Source organism: Typopeltis vanoorti, chromosome 15 (genome assembly GCF_054136105.1).
Source record: "Typopeltis vanoorti isolate ZY-2024b chromosome 15, IOZ_Tvanoo_1.0, whole genome shotgun sequence".
Taxonomy (NCBI): Eukaryota; Metazoa; Arthropoda; class Arachnida; order Uropygi; family Thelyphonidae; genus Typopeltis; species Typopeltis vanoorti.
This window is the reverse complement of record NC_143563.1, coordinates 114,465,992-114,481,375: the sequence shown is the minus strand read 5'-3', so window position 1 is coordinate 114,481,375 and position 15,384 is coordinate 114,465,992. Positions and strand designations below refer to the sequence as shown.

The 15,384-nt window shown below is 33.2% G+C and overlaps 1 protein-coding gene across 22 annotated transcripts in view; it reads left to right on the top strand.

The window, feature by feature from the left end:
- LOC150099090 (uncharacterized) overlaps positions 1–15,384 on the top strand; it is a 479,515-nt gene that overhangs the window by 330,718 nt on the left and 133,413 nt on the right. Inside the window, exon 5 of one of the 22 annotated variants that reach the window (XM_090405392.1) lies at positions 6,784–7,103. The exons of 20 other annotated variants lie outside the window; for them this stretch is intronic. In XM_090405392.1, coding sequence (XP_090261518.1) covers positions 6,784–7,058 — 275 coding nt within the window. In that variant the 3' untranslated portion in view covers positions 7,059–7,103. Of the gene's footprint in view, positions 1–3,725; positions 4,388–6,783; positions 7,104–15,384 lie in introns of those variants that run through there. One more of the 22 variants, XM_090405390.1, reaches the window with a different exon arrangement.

Here is a 15,384-nt window from a genome sequence, read left to right as displayed (position 1 = left end):
TTTATAAGAAATTTGGTTTGTTTGTTTTGAGACCCGTGCGGTCTCTGCTTCCATAACATCCCTTCACTTAAACGCACGTGTTAAGACCGGCAGATTATGCCGTGCTGCATTCAGTCATGATCAACAGTAAAATATGTGAATACAATTGATTTTATTATTTTAATTAATTTTAATACCCTTCCTCCACCATTCGCTAAACATTATATTGACTTGTCATGTGTGATGATTTTTTATGAACTGATTGGGAAAAAGTTATTGGATCAGAATCGGTTATCAGGAACCAACATTGTTTTACTTAGTTTAAATAATAAAAATAAATAAATTAGGTTTCAATCGCTACTCAGAAATCCCTCTAAAGGTAATCCATTTTCATATCTAACGTTAATCTTCTCCTCGAAACGTTTACCTCTGTTTGTCTATGCACTAAAAAAACGTTTCTTAGAAAAATAATAATTTCCGATTTTAAGATATAAGAAACATGATAATTATGTATACTTGTAAATAATAAATTTATATTAGTAATGTACCTATTGTGAGTAATTCCAAGTAAAATAAGTAGGGCTGCATAATTTTTAATTTTGATGATAGCCAATTATTTTGTCATCCTTTTCCTTTAGATGGGAAAAAATATACTTTGGGTTTTTCCTCATTATCCTGCATCACCGGTATTAATGTAAAAATAAAATAAACCATTAAAAATACATTTTTTCTAACTTTTACCTGCATATCGAAGTTACTGGTATAATGTAACTTCATCTCACCGAAATTCAGTACTATAGTACCTATACATAAAAGAATTATTAATATTATTGATTATTATTATTATTATTATTTTTTTTTACTCTTCCATTTACTCTTGTCACGTTGTATACCACTCGTGATCCTTAAAAAGATTGGTTCTTCATTTTCAAAAGGGTTTTTACATCGAAGGGATAAAAATAACAACGCGATGAACAGTTTTGCTTTATAGTACACTTTCCAACAATATTTTTCCTAAAAATTTCAAATTTTTGTTTAGTGATTTTTGGAACCATCTTAAAAAAATCACAAAGTGATTTTTTTAAGATGGTAGCCACTTGCTTGAAGTGTTCAGAGTGCTCCCCCCCCCCTCTGAATTTTGTACTCTCTCCTGTAGGCCATCGGTTGAACTACAAGTCTAATTTTTTTGTGGACTTTATATACAGATGTAATGGAATACGTGTGCTCCAAATTACCTTAGCTTTTATGGGGTGTAGGGGGGGGGGAGATTTCACGAACCGTTCGAAGTCACAGCTTGTTGGTTAATAATAATAAATTTTTATGATTGGAAAAATGCTCTTTAAAATATTTTAAATCTTTTAAACAAGTGTTAAATTCAAGCGGTTAATTAAAAGATTGCCGTCAGTCGTAGAAAGGTATGTTTCGGAATAGCATTCTTGTATGGTTTCACCACATTGCAACATAAAAAATAAGTCTTATTGTTAGCGATGTATTTAAGCTGGTTCAGGATACAGGGAGTATACAGGGGATTTGGGATGTAAAGTGATGATTTAATTTTACTCAGAATAAAAATGAATTATGCTGAAAAGAAAAATATATGTTAATGAGAATCAAAAGAATATAATTTGAGAAAAAAAGTGAGAGAGTCTGAAAACAAGAACAAAATCCTGCAATCAGCATGAATGCTTTAGCAAATACAGAAGTAAAGTAGGAAAGTCAGGTATAAAATTAGCTAAATAAAAGGGACTTGGAAAAGAAATTAGTAGATAACTATTAGAAAGATTGCAAAATGTTTGGAAGAAAAACATAGAAATAAGGTGAGAATATAAAAGGAATCAGATAATAAATGTGAGAAAAACTGGAAATAGGAAATTTTGGATGCCTGGGGTAATTGAAAGATCGTCAAATAAGATAAGCAGTTATAGAATAATGCCAAGAAATATTCAAGAAAAATTCAATTTGGAGTATATATGAAGACTAGTATAGCTCATAGTCAATGGCGTATAACTGAGTGTTTGGCGCCCTTGGCAAAATTGAAACTATGCGCATTTTGTTGCTGGTGTCACAATTTCAATAAGTAGTACAATATTCTGTCACTGACTGCCTTGGCAATTACCATAGTGACATGGCGTTCCTACTCCATTGCTCATAGTACCTATATATATGAAATAAATAACTAAATAAAAAAACATTGTTGAAATTTTCATATTTTGTGTTAATTGTACGATTTGTGCAAGCATAGTTGAGAAAGGGCCGTAATACTTGTGAAAATAAGAAGCTAGGTTCATGCTGAATAGCAGTAGAATTTTATTTCAACACAAGGATCTGTATTTTTTTTTTTTTTTCCGATTTGAAAAGAGTATATGAGAAGATGCAAAAGAAAAGCTGTCCAAAACCCTATAGTTATATAGTGTAAATGGAATATTTTACAGAGCCAATTGAAGGAGTGATAATAAGTGATTAATATCAATATAATAAGGTGGTTTGGTGTGAAATCAGACGGAAGGCAAGGGTGCATGCTATTCACCATCAATGGAACCGCGTATTGAACGAAAGTAATATTAAATATTTATGCAGATGATGTTATATCCCTAAATAAATCTCCTACAACTCCAGAACACGGAAGACGTCAATTGCATTTTCAACAGAGAACGTATAGAAAAAGTAAAGCGTTCATGTCCATATATCCCTTAACTTAAACAAGTTATATGTCGCCGAATTGAAGCCTTTGGCTCTTCATATGTCTAAGATAGTCAGCCCTATGTCCATAATGTTGAGTTCTCAACGCCGGTTTGCCTGCTTTGCGGGATGAAAAACCCCAGGATAAACTGGGGGGAAAAAAACCTATTGTCCACACCCAAGACCGGCTAACTTGGCACCGCGCGGATATATATATATATATATATATATATATATATATATATATATATATATATATATATAAAATATATAAATGTGATTTCAATTAGTAGCTTCTTTTGCCCATAAAACAAGAGTGACTCTTTTAAGCTATACGTAAATATGAATTCGCCCAGACTTTCATTCCGATCTTAATACTATGTTTTGATTTGGAATTTTTATGACAGATTCATATTAGCGAATGAGTGAAATATTTACTTGATGTCAAACAGGAAGGAAGCCTTTACTTGAGCAAATTGCTACTTTAGTGCTAAAACAAATCCAACAAATTTTATTGTATATTGTATATATATTTATGTGGTCAGTACTACATTTCAACGGAATACTTTTTAAACAGCTTAAGCTATCGTAGAATTGACGAAAGTTTCTTCCCCCCACAAAAAAAAAATCACATGAATGAAGTAATATAATGATGGATTTATGAATACTTCTCGTCTTAGTGGTTCCAATTTGCGGTAGTGGAATATTAAATGATTATAAACATTAAGTAGAAAAGCTTATATATAAAAGTTTTTTTTTTTTTTGACAATACTTGTAAAGCGATATGAGCTGTGATTCAAGTATATAAGCCATATTTAAGATTTACCCTATTTAAATTTACGTTGGATTTTTCTCGTCGTTATCATAGTACAACATTATGAAGACTTTAGCACAGTTTTAAATTATACTTTAATATAATTTATAGATATATATATAAAAAGAATAATTTTGCAGTGAGTGCTAAGGTCATTTTTTCCCTTCGTCTTGTTGACACTTCTACGTCATATATGTTTGTCGTCAATTTAATTATTGTTCGAGCTCCTGATAAAATGCTTTTCAATTTTCAGATTGTTTTGCAGGTCATTTGAAGGATCTTCTAAGTTCACCATGTACTTTCCTGGCAAAACGCAGAATGCCTATAACTGAGGAGTCAGTAGAAGAAGGAAAGCCACGTTGTCCTATTTGTACGAAGCGATTCTTTGATTCCAGCACTCTTAGAAGGCACATGGAAATTCATAATACTCATCGCCAGAAATACACGTGTTGCATCTGTGCGAAATTGTTTTCTTGGAAAAATCACTTAATGTCTCATATTCGTACTGCTCATAAGGAGTTTGCTACATAGCCACACATCGCATAGAGACTACAACACCTTAATCATTATTTTAAAATGAATATTTACATACTCATCGATTGTAAATAATTTTCGGCGATGTTCATTCGTGGCTTGATGTTTCCACATGTAAATTCTTAATAAAATAAAATTCTGCATTACTTTGTATGTTTTCTTTATTGCATACAATAAATAACCAAGAGTATGATGCGTCTGGTGCATTTTCATTTCAGATATAGTATTGAATCATGTGCGATGTTAGCATGTCGTACTCTTGATTTTTGGTTTGATTTTGGAATTATTTCTGCTCACAGAACTGCCCTACTCCTTGTGTACATAATGGAAGAAATCTCAGGAATGATTTCTTGGTTGTACTCTCTTTTTTTTTTTTTTTTTTTTCCCCACACAGTATTAGCAACTTATGCATTTAAAAGATAGTACAAGGAATGCAGAATAGGAAACGTGTTTTAATTTTAAAAATATTGAAATTGATACTTGAATTTCTCGCTCTGTGGCAAATTATTTGTTTCATAATTAATACTGCACACGATTTCGAAACTATCATTTTGATGGATTCTGTCCTTTTTGAATTAAATATACCTACGATGGGGGGGGGGGGGGATAGCCGAGTTGTCCCTAATTTAAACTTGATGCCAAAATTATTTCCTAATGATGAGAAAAAAAAAAAAAAACTATGGATTTATGTGCCAAGGTCGTTTGTTTCGGTCTTTCTTTCAAAGGTTTATTTTGTGTATTACTTGCCTTTTCGTTTTGATTTTTTTTTTTTTTTGAGATATTTTACTTAAATCATTTAATAGTACATTTTCCTACCAGATTTATTTAAATTGATTGTTTTAAATCGAAGAGCGTATGTGCTGTAGACGTCAGTGGAGTTGATTGACTTGCTGATTAAATCAACTTACCAATTATTCTTTTGAAAAACAACCACCCACTACTTAACTTGAATGAATCGTAATGCAGTCTGGTTATCTTCAGTACCCTTGTTTTATGCAGGCCTACCTAAAGATTATACCTTTTACGAATGATGCATATAACCGAAACTAATATTGCAGCTGTCATTAATATCGTATATATAAATGTGTAATATTGCACTGAAGATTACTTAAGTGCTTTGATACCTCTGGCAAACCGTATTGTTGTTATATTCTTATTTCTAAACTTCGAAGCTCTGCAATTCCTTGTTAAAGTAATACACACTGAAATGCGCTTTTCCTTCAAATTGCAGACCATTTTGCAGATCAGTTCAGGAGGTTTTCGCCGATGCCTCACTTCTATTCCAGAAGAGGTAGGCCTCGTAGAAGAACAGAACCAGTGGAAGAAAAGTCAGGAAAACCTCATTGCCCTATCTGCATGAAGAGTTTCTTTGATGGCAGCAATCTACGAAGGCATATGGAAATACACTACTTCCAGCGAAAGAACTTTACTTGCACTCTTTGTTCACGGCGGTTTTCTTGGAAGACTCACCTTATGACTCATATAAGAACTTCCCATTCAGTTAGAGGCTCACAAATGAATTTCAGATAGTTGTCTTATTAGGGTAATGGCTCTTGTTCTTTTTGCTAAAACCCAAACATAACAATAGCATGGTTTGTTAAACTTTAGTTTCTTTCATTTCTATTTTTTTTATTTATTTATTTATTTTTTTTTTTATGGGGAGTCCTTGAAAGGACGCTCATAACGACACAAGATAGCCTTGGTTTCTTATTTCACAGAAATTAAATTTTCTTAAAGATGTTGAATAACATTTATTTTTTATTTGTCAGTAAAGAGCTCAATTACTATGAGTATGATAATATGTGCCAAATGATTAAATGATATCCAAACTGTAAATGTCTGTTAATATGTATAGGTTTTAATAGTTTGTGAAAATTAATCTGTACAGTATTTAAAAAATCTGCAAGTAATTAAATTTCAGTATCATATTGAAATCAGAGTATGGCAATCTTATTTTTATTTTTGAAAGTGTTCCGTTGATTTATTATTTGCATATTTCAGTAGTCATTCCTAACTTACCGTCTTTACTCGACTCGACTAGTCATTCCACCCCACCTTTTTTTTAATGTTGTGGCTTCTTTTCGCATTTTAAGACCCCTGGATCTTGCATAGGCATTGTGTTAATAAATGAAAATAGAATTGTCACTGAGATTTTTATTCTGATAATTATTTCAGAAGTAATGAGTTATTTCGGTGATTGCTATATTCTCTAAATGTATATAAAAATTAATACATCATTCTTTTTTCTTTCACACACACCATAGTATTGGCATTGTTTGTATTTCACTAACAGTATGTAATCATGCAGAAAGACATGTAAATAAATGTTGTGTTTGGAATGATTTAAAACATCATAATTTAGTTTTGTTATTTGATCTCATAGCTTTGTTTTTGTTAAGGGATAATATTTGACTCTAATTCCAAAATCCAAAATTCGATTTTCTAATATAGCAACTAAGCCTCCTTTAATGCATATAACTGTCCATTATAGAAGAAAATTTAGTTTTAATTTCTTCTCAGAACGACTGATTTTTACAGTTTTAGAGGATTTGGATTTAAGAAGTTTTTACAATACCGTACTTGTAAATTAAGCATGTAGACATTAATTGGTTAGAATTTAGCCTTTTTAAAAAAATGCAAATATTGAGTTAGGGTGCATTGAATTGTGCATTATCACTAGAACCATATCGAAGACGCAGTACGCTAGCCAGAAGAAAAGTATGAAGATATCTAAAAAATAAAAGCTTCTCATCCTAACGCAGGTTGTATGGTTTCAGGATCTGAAGTGGATCGACTCCTTGGGGAAACGTCCATCAGGAGACGGCTGGGAAGTTACGGCGACGGCGTACGTACATTGAACGGAAATTCTTCTCCCAGACCCAAGTGCCCTGTGTGTCAAAAATGCTTCTACAACTCGGGAACATTAAATAGGCACATCGAGATTCATTTCCTAAAGAGGAAGAACTACAGCTGCAGTTACTGCGACAAGAGGTTTTCGTGGAAGAACGCATTGAATGCTCATCTTAGGCGTGATCACGATCAAGACATTTAAGACGGTGATGTTAGTATTTTGAATTCTGTCACTGTTTCTGTAAATCTAGCGACCTCCTTTGATCTGCATTTGCAGTGGACATTGCTTATCATTTGCTTTGTTCGTCATATCATGTAAGTGCAGTTTATCATTGTAAATAAACGTTTGTTCTCTATTACCAAGTAAGAGTATTCATACGAATTTTGAACATGAAGTAGTGTTAATTTCACTTCGATATATAATACATGTTTAAGAGTGGAGTCTTAGAAGGCGCCTATATAGACTTGAAAGCCTGTTGTTTCCACAGCTTTTAATGAATAGCGATATTCATCATATACTTTAAAAAATATTTTAGAACCAGATATCTTCCCATCTAAAAGTTAGCGATTATCTGCTTATTATAAAAAAATTCTTTAATAAGAATTTTTTCCCCTTTTCCTTGAAATTAAGGTAAAATTTGAATCAAACTATAAAACGGCACATAAGCATTCGTAACTCTTTTTTATTATTTTAAACTTGATATAAAACGAGTGTCTGTGTTAGTGCAGTTAGAAACTGGAAAAAAGAAAGGGTGAATGAAGTAAGGAAAAAATCATGAACCGTACACTGACATTGACAAAATAACATGTTTACTCTCCTTTTCCTACACATGCTCGAGTTTTATTAATCAATTTGTTATATTTTATTTATTTTTATATAAATTTCACTGACAAAAGGTTAAAACTTTTGACAAATTAATATTACGGGTGGGTATGACTTAGATAATCTGAGAACTCTACAAAACAGTACTTTTCAAGTCATTTAAGATCTTGAAATCGCAGGCAGATTGAATAGCATATCCGTTTTCCAACCAAGAAGATGTTTGCATGTCCCCATCTAGAGCGGCATTTACGAATAAGTTACACCTTAGGATCTCGCATTACAGGGGGCCTTCTCTGTACAGATAACCTAAAATGTACTCGGTAGAGCTTTTAAAAGTTCTGGCTAGTGGGCCACAACGACTTTAAATCCGATCCTGCCACCATTCCACTTATTGAGGATCTGAAGTGGCTTCAAAAACTTCCATGTTCCGTCTGTAACACATGATTTCCAGATTGTCTAATTCCTAGTCCTTTTGTGATAGTAATGTGGGCAAAGTTGACCATCTTTTTTTTGTGCGTGTGTATGTGGTAGTCCTATTTGATGGCCTCAGTTTCTAGTTCTGTGGTTTTCTGAGGCCTCTGTTATCCGTCCTTTGCAAGTTCTTTTCGTTCTCAGTGATTAGTACTAAGTCGTCTGCATATCTGAAGTCATGTTTCTTGCACCAATTGTGAAATGCCTCTGTTTCAATTTCTTTCATGACTCTTTCCGAAAAGCAATGGTGATAATACGCATCCCTGTCAGACTTCTCTTTTTGCATCTATCCACTGTGAAAGCGTATTTTTTTATTACAGATGTTGATTCCACTATGTTTTTTTATTCTTTTAGTGAGGGTTATTCTTTTCTAAGATTCCTATAAGTTTGTCGAGAGAGATTGTGTCAAAAGCTTTATCCAAACCCATGAAACAGATGTCGACCTGTTTATGTACTGCAGTTGATCTTTCATATATTATTCTTAGGTTAAGTATTGCATCGCTTGTACTTTTTCCAATGCGGAAACCACGTTGTTCTTCGGTTATTATATTCTGTATCCGGTTTTGACTTTTGTCATTCTGTCCGATATTATTCTAAGAAATAATTTCAAGGCATTCCTCATTAAGCTAATTGTTATGTAATCAGCACATCTTACTGAATTGGGCTGTTTTTCGTATTGGAATGATTATCGAGTTTTCCATAGCTTTAGGCAAGATGCCATAATCATGTACTAAATTTTTGTTAACTGGATGATACCCATTATCTCCTGAATCATTGAATTAATATATTGAATTTATAACCGACGTTGACGTATTTATTTAAGATCGAAACAGTTGACAAAATAATGCTAAACGTTTTAATTAGCAGCTTCATCAGTTGTTTATTTATGGCTATTCTGTTATCAGGGCTCGACAAATACGCTCGCATATTCGCCAGTGGCGAATAGCTGCAGACTGGACAAAATAGAATCTTTTTTTATTTAATATAAATAAAATAAATTCTCCAACCACGGTACAACACTGACAAACATTTTGTTGAACTCCTAATGATTGATTTATTGAGAAATATTATTAAAATTGGGGAGGGGTCTTAGGCGAGTAAATGTTTTACGTGGCTAGTAAATTTTTGCATAATGTTTCAAGCCTCGATGATTTTTCTCTAATTTTATTTGTAGGGATTATATTTCAAAAATTTCTGATTGATACGTGAACAAATTGCTCTAGATTACACGTTTTTGTGAACGAGACAGAATGGTCATCGATACATCGAAATTGGAGTAAATTCCTCTTTGTTGTCTTCCCGGTTATGTTAAGAAAGGAGCTGACTTTCTCACCTTCACACACCCACACATAACTCTTCCTTTTCGTAAGATATTTAGTCTGTCTTTCTGCAATTTTTTATGTCCAAATGTTCAGTTAAAATCAATCATTCAGTCTTATTTGGTTCGCCTTTTTATCATTTTGATAATAATTATTTTTTATTAGCAGTGTGGGATATCAGATATTTTTTATTAGCAGTGTGGGATATCAGATATTTTTTATTAGCAGTGTGGGATATCAGATTGTCATCATTACTATAATTCGTTTTCTTTCTTAGTATTTGAGCACTTTTCCCCCTTCAGGCTTACTGAAAATTTGTATTCTGTACCTTGTATATAACTTTGGAAGAACAAGTTGTTCTTCCCAAACTTATTGGTTAATACTGTTTTGCTCTTGAGGTGCGAGATGAAATGGCGGTGCATTTCTAGACATTGCACAGAAATAGAAAAAAAAACACAAGGAACCAAGTAGGCTGGAAAGTATCCAGCTCCCCCCCCCCCCCTCTGTTGTTGCATCGTAGTAAAATTAGCTCTAATATTTTTGTTTTCGAATTCTTTGAATGCCGTATACAGATGAACACCAAAAACTGATTGTATTGTATGCATATGTATATATCAGTGAAGCAATTTTTTCTTCTTTCATGATAATTTCGTTCAACATAACAGATTGTTGATACGTCAGTTGAGGTAAGAAATTTATTTCAGCTTGAGCAACATAGAACTCCCCCACCCCGAGTCTTTAACAGCGTGCTGGTCTAAAGCAAAGCGATGAAATCCATCTAAAGGCATTCGCAAATACTGTATCTATATCATGATAGAGTTCGAACCGCAGCGCGTTTGTTAAAGAGCAGAGACACTATCTATTATGCCAACGTCCGCAATCAAGAAGAAATGTTCGTTTGAATGAGTTCAGTCCTTTTTTTCTTCGACTTTACATGCTATGTTTGAGTAGCTGCTTCCACGTTGGAGAACACGTTTAAAATTGTCGTCTGTGCATCTTCCACTCGCACCAAATATCCCAGCTAGTACCTCCTTTAGGCGCGAGAGTAACGCGACATCTGTCCTTCGATTGGAAAGATTTAGGTTCGAATCCTGTCTAGAACGTTGAGGTATCATTGTCAAGGCTTTTTAGCATAATGTGAGTTAGCCGGTTAGTATCATACTGATGCGGCAGGTTCTCCCCCACCCCGCTTTTTCAGAATAAGCAAATTCAACATGAATTCTAATGACAACCAAACTTATCAAAAACTCGGGTTTTTCATTCCGCAGAAAGAGGCAAATCAGCTGGAAAATACAGGCACCTATGCTCTGACAGTTTTTCAGCGGTAATCGAATCAACCCAAAAACTAAACGAAACCAAATCTGAGTCTAGTTTACAGTGTGCTGCATTCTCGTTTATCTGTGCTTATGGAAAAGCTGTCTTCACCTGAATTTCCAGAAATTCAGGTGAAGACAGCTTTTCAGCGGTAAAAGACAATAAAATTACACCGTAATTTTATTGTCTTTTTTGTATGCTTCTTGTTCAGAATTGCTTCAATACACGATTTTCTTATGAAAAAAAAAAAAGAAAAAAAGTTGTATGTAAAACAACTTAACAAATTTTAAACTGTTTTAAATTTGTAATCCTGCGTCCAGTTCCGAGTATTTCCATAAAGTGGGGCATGCTTAAATCGGCCATCGGTGGAATTGAAAGAATTTTCAGTAATAGTTTGCTCAAAATAAAGTACCACTTTTAAAAACATCGTCAGTTGATAGTAAATAGTTAGTTAAATCTTTGTTTACAAAGAACGTTCCACACCTGCATGTATTTAATAATTGAAATAGAAAATATGCATTTTTCTCACTGAACAGTGGGTTTTATTACCATGCAAGTTTTGATAGTACCATCGCTTTTAGCCATGCTGCCTACCTTCGCACGCACAAATGTCACATTACACTTTTCTTTCAGATATGACTCTTTAATTAAAAAAGAAAAACGTTATTGCATGTTTTTGTTAGCAGACACGAATGAATTGTTGTTATAGCTGGATGAACTCGCAGCAAAGCTTAAGATTGGCTCCTAATAACGCTGTACTTCTTTCCGTGCATGTACTGTATCACCATTGAAATTTGTTTCATTCAAATAGTGGAGTGATTAAGTGGAGGAAACTTATTCTATGGGATTTAATATTTAATTGTGACTTTTAACAAGAGAGTACCTTAAAGTCTTACACCTCAGCTATTGCTTAAATTGAGTCATGTGCATATTAATTACACAAAAATAAAAATAGAGTACTAAAAATAACTTTGGAATTCTGTATTGAATATGCAGATAAGCTAGATAGAAAGTTTTTTCCTTCCTGTAAATTGTTAAACACCTATTATGAATAGCACCTATTAGAGTTTATCTATAACTTTGCTTTGTACATATTACTAAGAGGTACTTTATAACGCATTTGGATGAATGCAATGTGGAGATGTTTATTAGTACTACACCTTTTTGGTTGGAAAGCCTTGGATTCAGTTATTACTGAGATGGGGGAACGCCAACTTAATAAGAGACTTTTTTCTTCAGAAGGTGAGTTACCTAGTCTTAGACGAAAGTGGCAGGGCTTTCACTCAACAAACAAGCTGAGAACAAGTTTATACTATTAAGCACTTAATTTAGCGTTAAAACGTTTCGCCTTATGTGTAGTAGTCTAGAGTGTTTTTGTACGCCACTCTCGCCTGTCCTTTTTCGAAGAGTAACTTTATATTCAGTCACCTATCGCAGAGTGCGATGCTAGCTTTTTTCCTCATAAGGAGATTTGTGTTATTAATTTTAGCTAAGATTTTTTTTTTAATCCCATCATTAATATTTCATTAGATGGAACTTGAAATTTTAAACAACAGTTATAGAAAGTTATTCCGTTAATAAAAGCGAATATTTGTAAATTTTTCAAGTCCTACATATCACTACGTGATATGTAGGACTTGAAAAATTTTGTGCTGGTTCGCCAGTCATGCAAATCTCTCTCTCGGCATATGTTAGGTTGGGTGTACCTAAGATATATGATATTCACGTGTTTATTCCTGGGTCTGATCAGTATATAAGACTTTTGTTAATGCTATGCATTTTAACTCTGTATAACTACCAGTTGAAGCAGATATCCTAATTGCTTAGAATTAATGTGCTTATTAGTCTGTAAAGAAAAAAATTCGTTCATTTTATAAATGACATGACCATTTATTCGGTTTTTTTGTTTTTTTTTTTGGTACCATTTTTCGCTACAATTTCGTACTTATGTCTTGAATCGCTTTTATGGAAAAAAGCAAAAAATTTCTTCTCGGCTATTATTACATGCAAACGTTGAAAACATTCAGCATAATGAAACTAAAAACTAAATAGTTAATAGTCTGCACATATAACTCATTAGTTTCCGAATTCTGATTGGCTCCGAAACATTGTCGGATGAACAGGGCCAATTTATGTCATACGACACTGCGGCAACTCGGAAAACAGTCGAAGACGTTTCTCTCGCATGGCAATTAAACAAAATGGATTACTCCCCTATATTCTCAAACCAGCCATTCCTGTATACTCTCGAACCAACCAAACTCCTCCTAATGCGTTTTACAAAAAACAAGGCGGCGAGTTCAGTCTGTTTTCAGCTTCTCGCATCTGCTAATGTTTTAACGAAACGGCCAACACCCGTCATGTTTGTTGCTGTATTGCTATGTATATGTATATAATGTTTTTTAATTCATTCTCATTTTTCTCAGTTCCTCCAAAATTTCCGTAATTCATTTTTCGGTTTTAACTTTTTCGTCGTGGGTTTTTAATTCTTATTTATCTTCATGTATTTTCTACATTCAGTTATTGTATCTTTTGCTCACCACTTTAAATCGCATACCGTCTCGACTTTACGTTTCATCATCTTTACTTCAAATACTTTTACACGGGTACGTTAATTAATAACCTTCATTTTAAACCCAATTAAATTAAACTGATAAGCCTATTCGTTACAAAAGATCTGCTCTATCGCCAAAAATAGCTTAGCTTTTTCTTTCCTACTGTAAACATTTAGGGGCATCGTGAATTTTCAGTAATTTAAAGTAGCATTCGAAAAACATTTAGTTAAGAATCAATATAATAAAATATGCTGAGAAATAAATACTTCTTTCCAAGTTTTAATATTCACTCTTAGCGGTCAAATTCTGCATATTTCATCACTAGGTAATAAATACGTTAATTACCGCTGTATCTATTTCAGGTTGCTGTGTCGCGATTTACTGGTTACCTCGCGGTACGACTGAGCTCTCTCGGAAGATAAAATCACGCAATCGATAATGATCAATTCTTTTTTTCATTTGTGTTAGTTTTGCAAGACATTGTTGCAAATGGTATATTGCAATATATTATGAAAATATTCTTTATCAAGACTGCTTGATAAAGAAGATTTCTCCTGTTATAATCGCATGTTTTGAGCATAACAATTTAAAATAATTCATTCGGCCTGACTTGATAGAATTTAATTTAATTAACAGTCATTTTAATGTCACAGTTCCAAATTGTTTCAAAAAAACAATTCCGCTTAGAATACATATGCCAAAAAACGGCTCTGGGCTCGATTGTGGTAATTAATGGTGTCGCTGTACAAGAATATCATTACGAAATGCGCCTTCTTTACAGTTGCCTTGTCTACAATCATTTCCTAAACTAGTTATAAACGAGAGTTCATAAAATTGTTTTATATTTAGCGCAATCAACGATTTCCTGGAACCATAACGGTTCTTGTAAGTTTCGGGAAGCCATGGCTCACACAGTTCAATTATGAAGTATTTGTCGTATAGAGAACTAGGTTTAGAAAGGGCTCACCAGTATGCGTTTTTTTGTTTTAAATGAAAGTCAAAGTGACATATTGTCAGAAAATTGTAAATGTTTCATCCAAGGGCGACAGAAACAACCTCTCCATTTCCCACAGGAAAATGAAGAACGTAATTGGCATGAAACGATGCTGTCTCTCTATTTTCTTGATAAACGAACATGTGGCTTTTCAAAATGGCGTGATTTTGCACGGGTACGTTTTATGTTGAAACTAATTAATTATGCTTTAATTTATTGTCTCATTCTGTTTTGGTATTCCTGTTGATGCAGTTAACGGCATTTCTCTATTCATAATTATAATAAATACATTCTCCACACACGAAAGAGCTTAATAAGATATTTATTAGGATAGCGATACGAATATATGGGTGGGGGGGAGGAATAAAGCGTATACTTTAATTTAAACATTTTTATTTATTTTTGTTCTTCTTTACTCTATTTCATCACAGATTGCTATCATGAAAAGAGAAATTCAAATCGAATTCATATTTTTTGCTACAGCAAATTTTACTTCTTTTTTTTTTTTTTTTTTTTTTAATGACACGTTTTTACTTCAAAACTGGAGTAGGGCAGTTACTTCCGGCATATCAGTTAATCTTATAAAATAAAATTGACGTTGATATTTTAAATATCGATTTATTCATGAACTTTACCTTACGAAGCTTCTTTCTTCATGCAATAGACCTCGACAAAATAAATTTGGTGAATCCTGACTTTTCACATTCGGTTCTGTGTGGTTCTTTTCCGCTTGTCCAAAACAAATACGATAGTCGCTATGCCCTGTATGGCTTCTTTACGATCAAGTAAATATACGTTTTCAAAAATTCGCCGTTTAAGTTTTCATTCTAATTTTTACTTGAACAAAAAGCTCCGATATTGTATACAGACGAATTATATTTATAATATTAGTCTGTCTTCTAGGGTGCTTCCTGAGAAGAATCGTGGACATATCAATGATCGTTTCGCTGCACATGTTTAAGAAACTAAACTTACACCATGAACTTAGGTTTAACAGACGTTTAATTCGGAAAATGACTGAAAATAATATGTTTGCTAGTGAAAACAGTAGT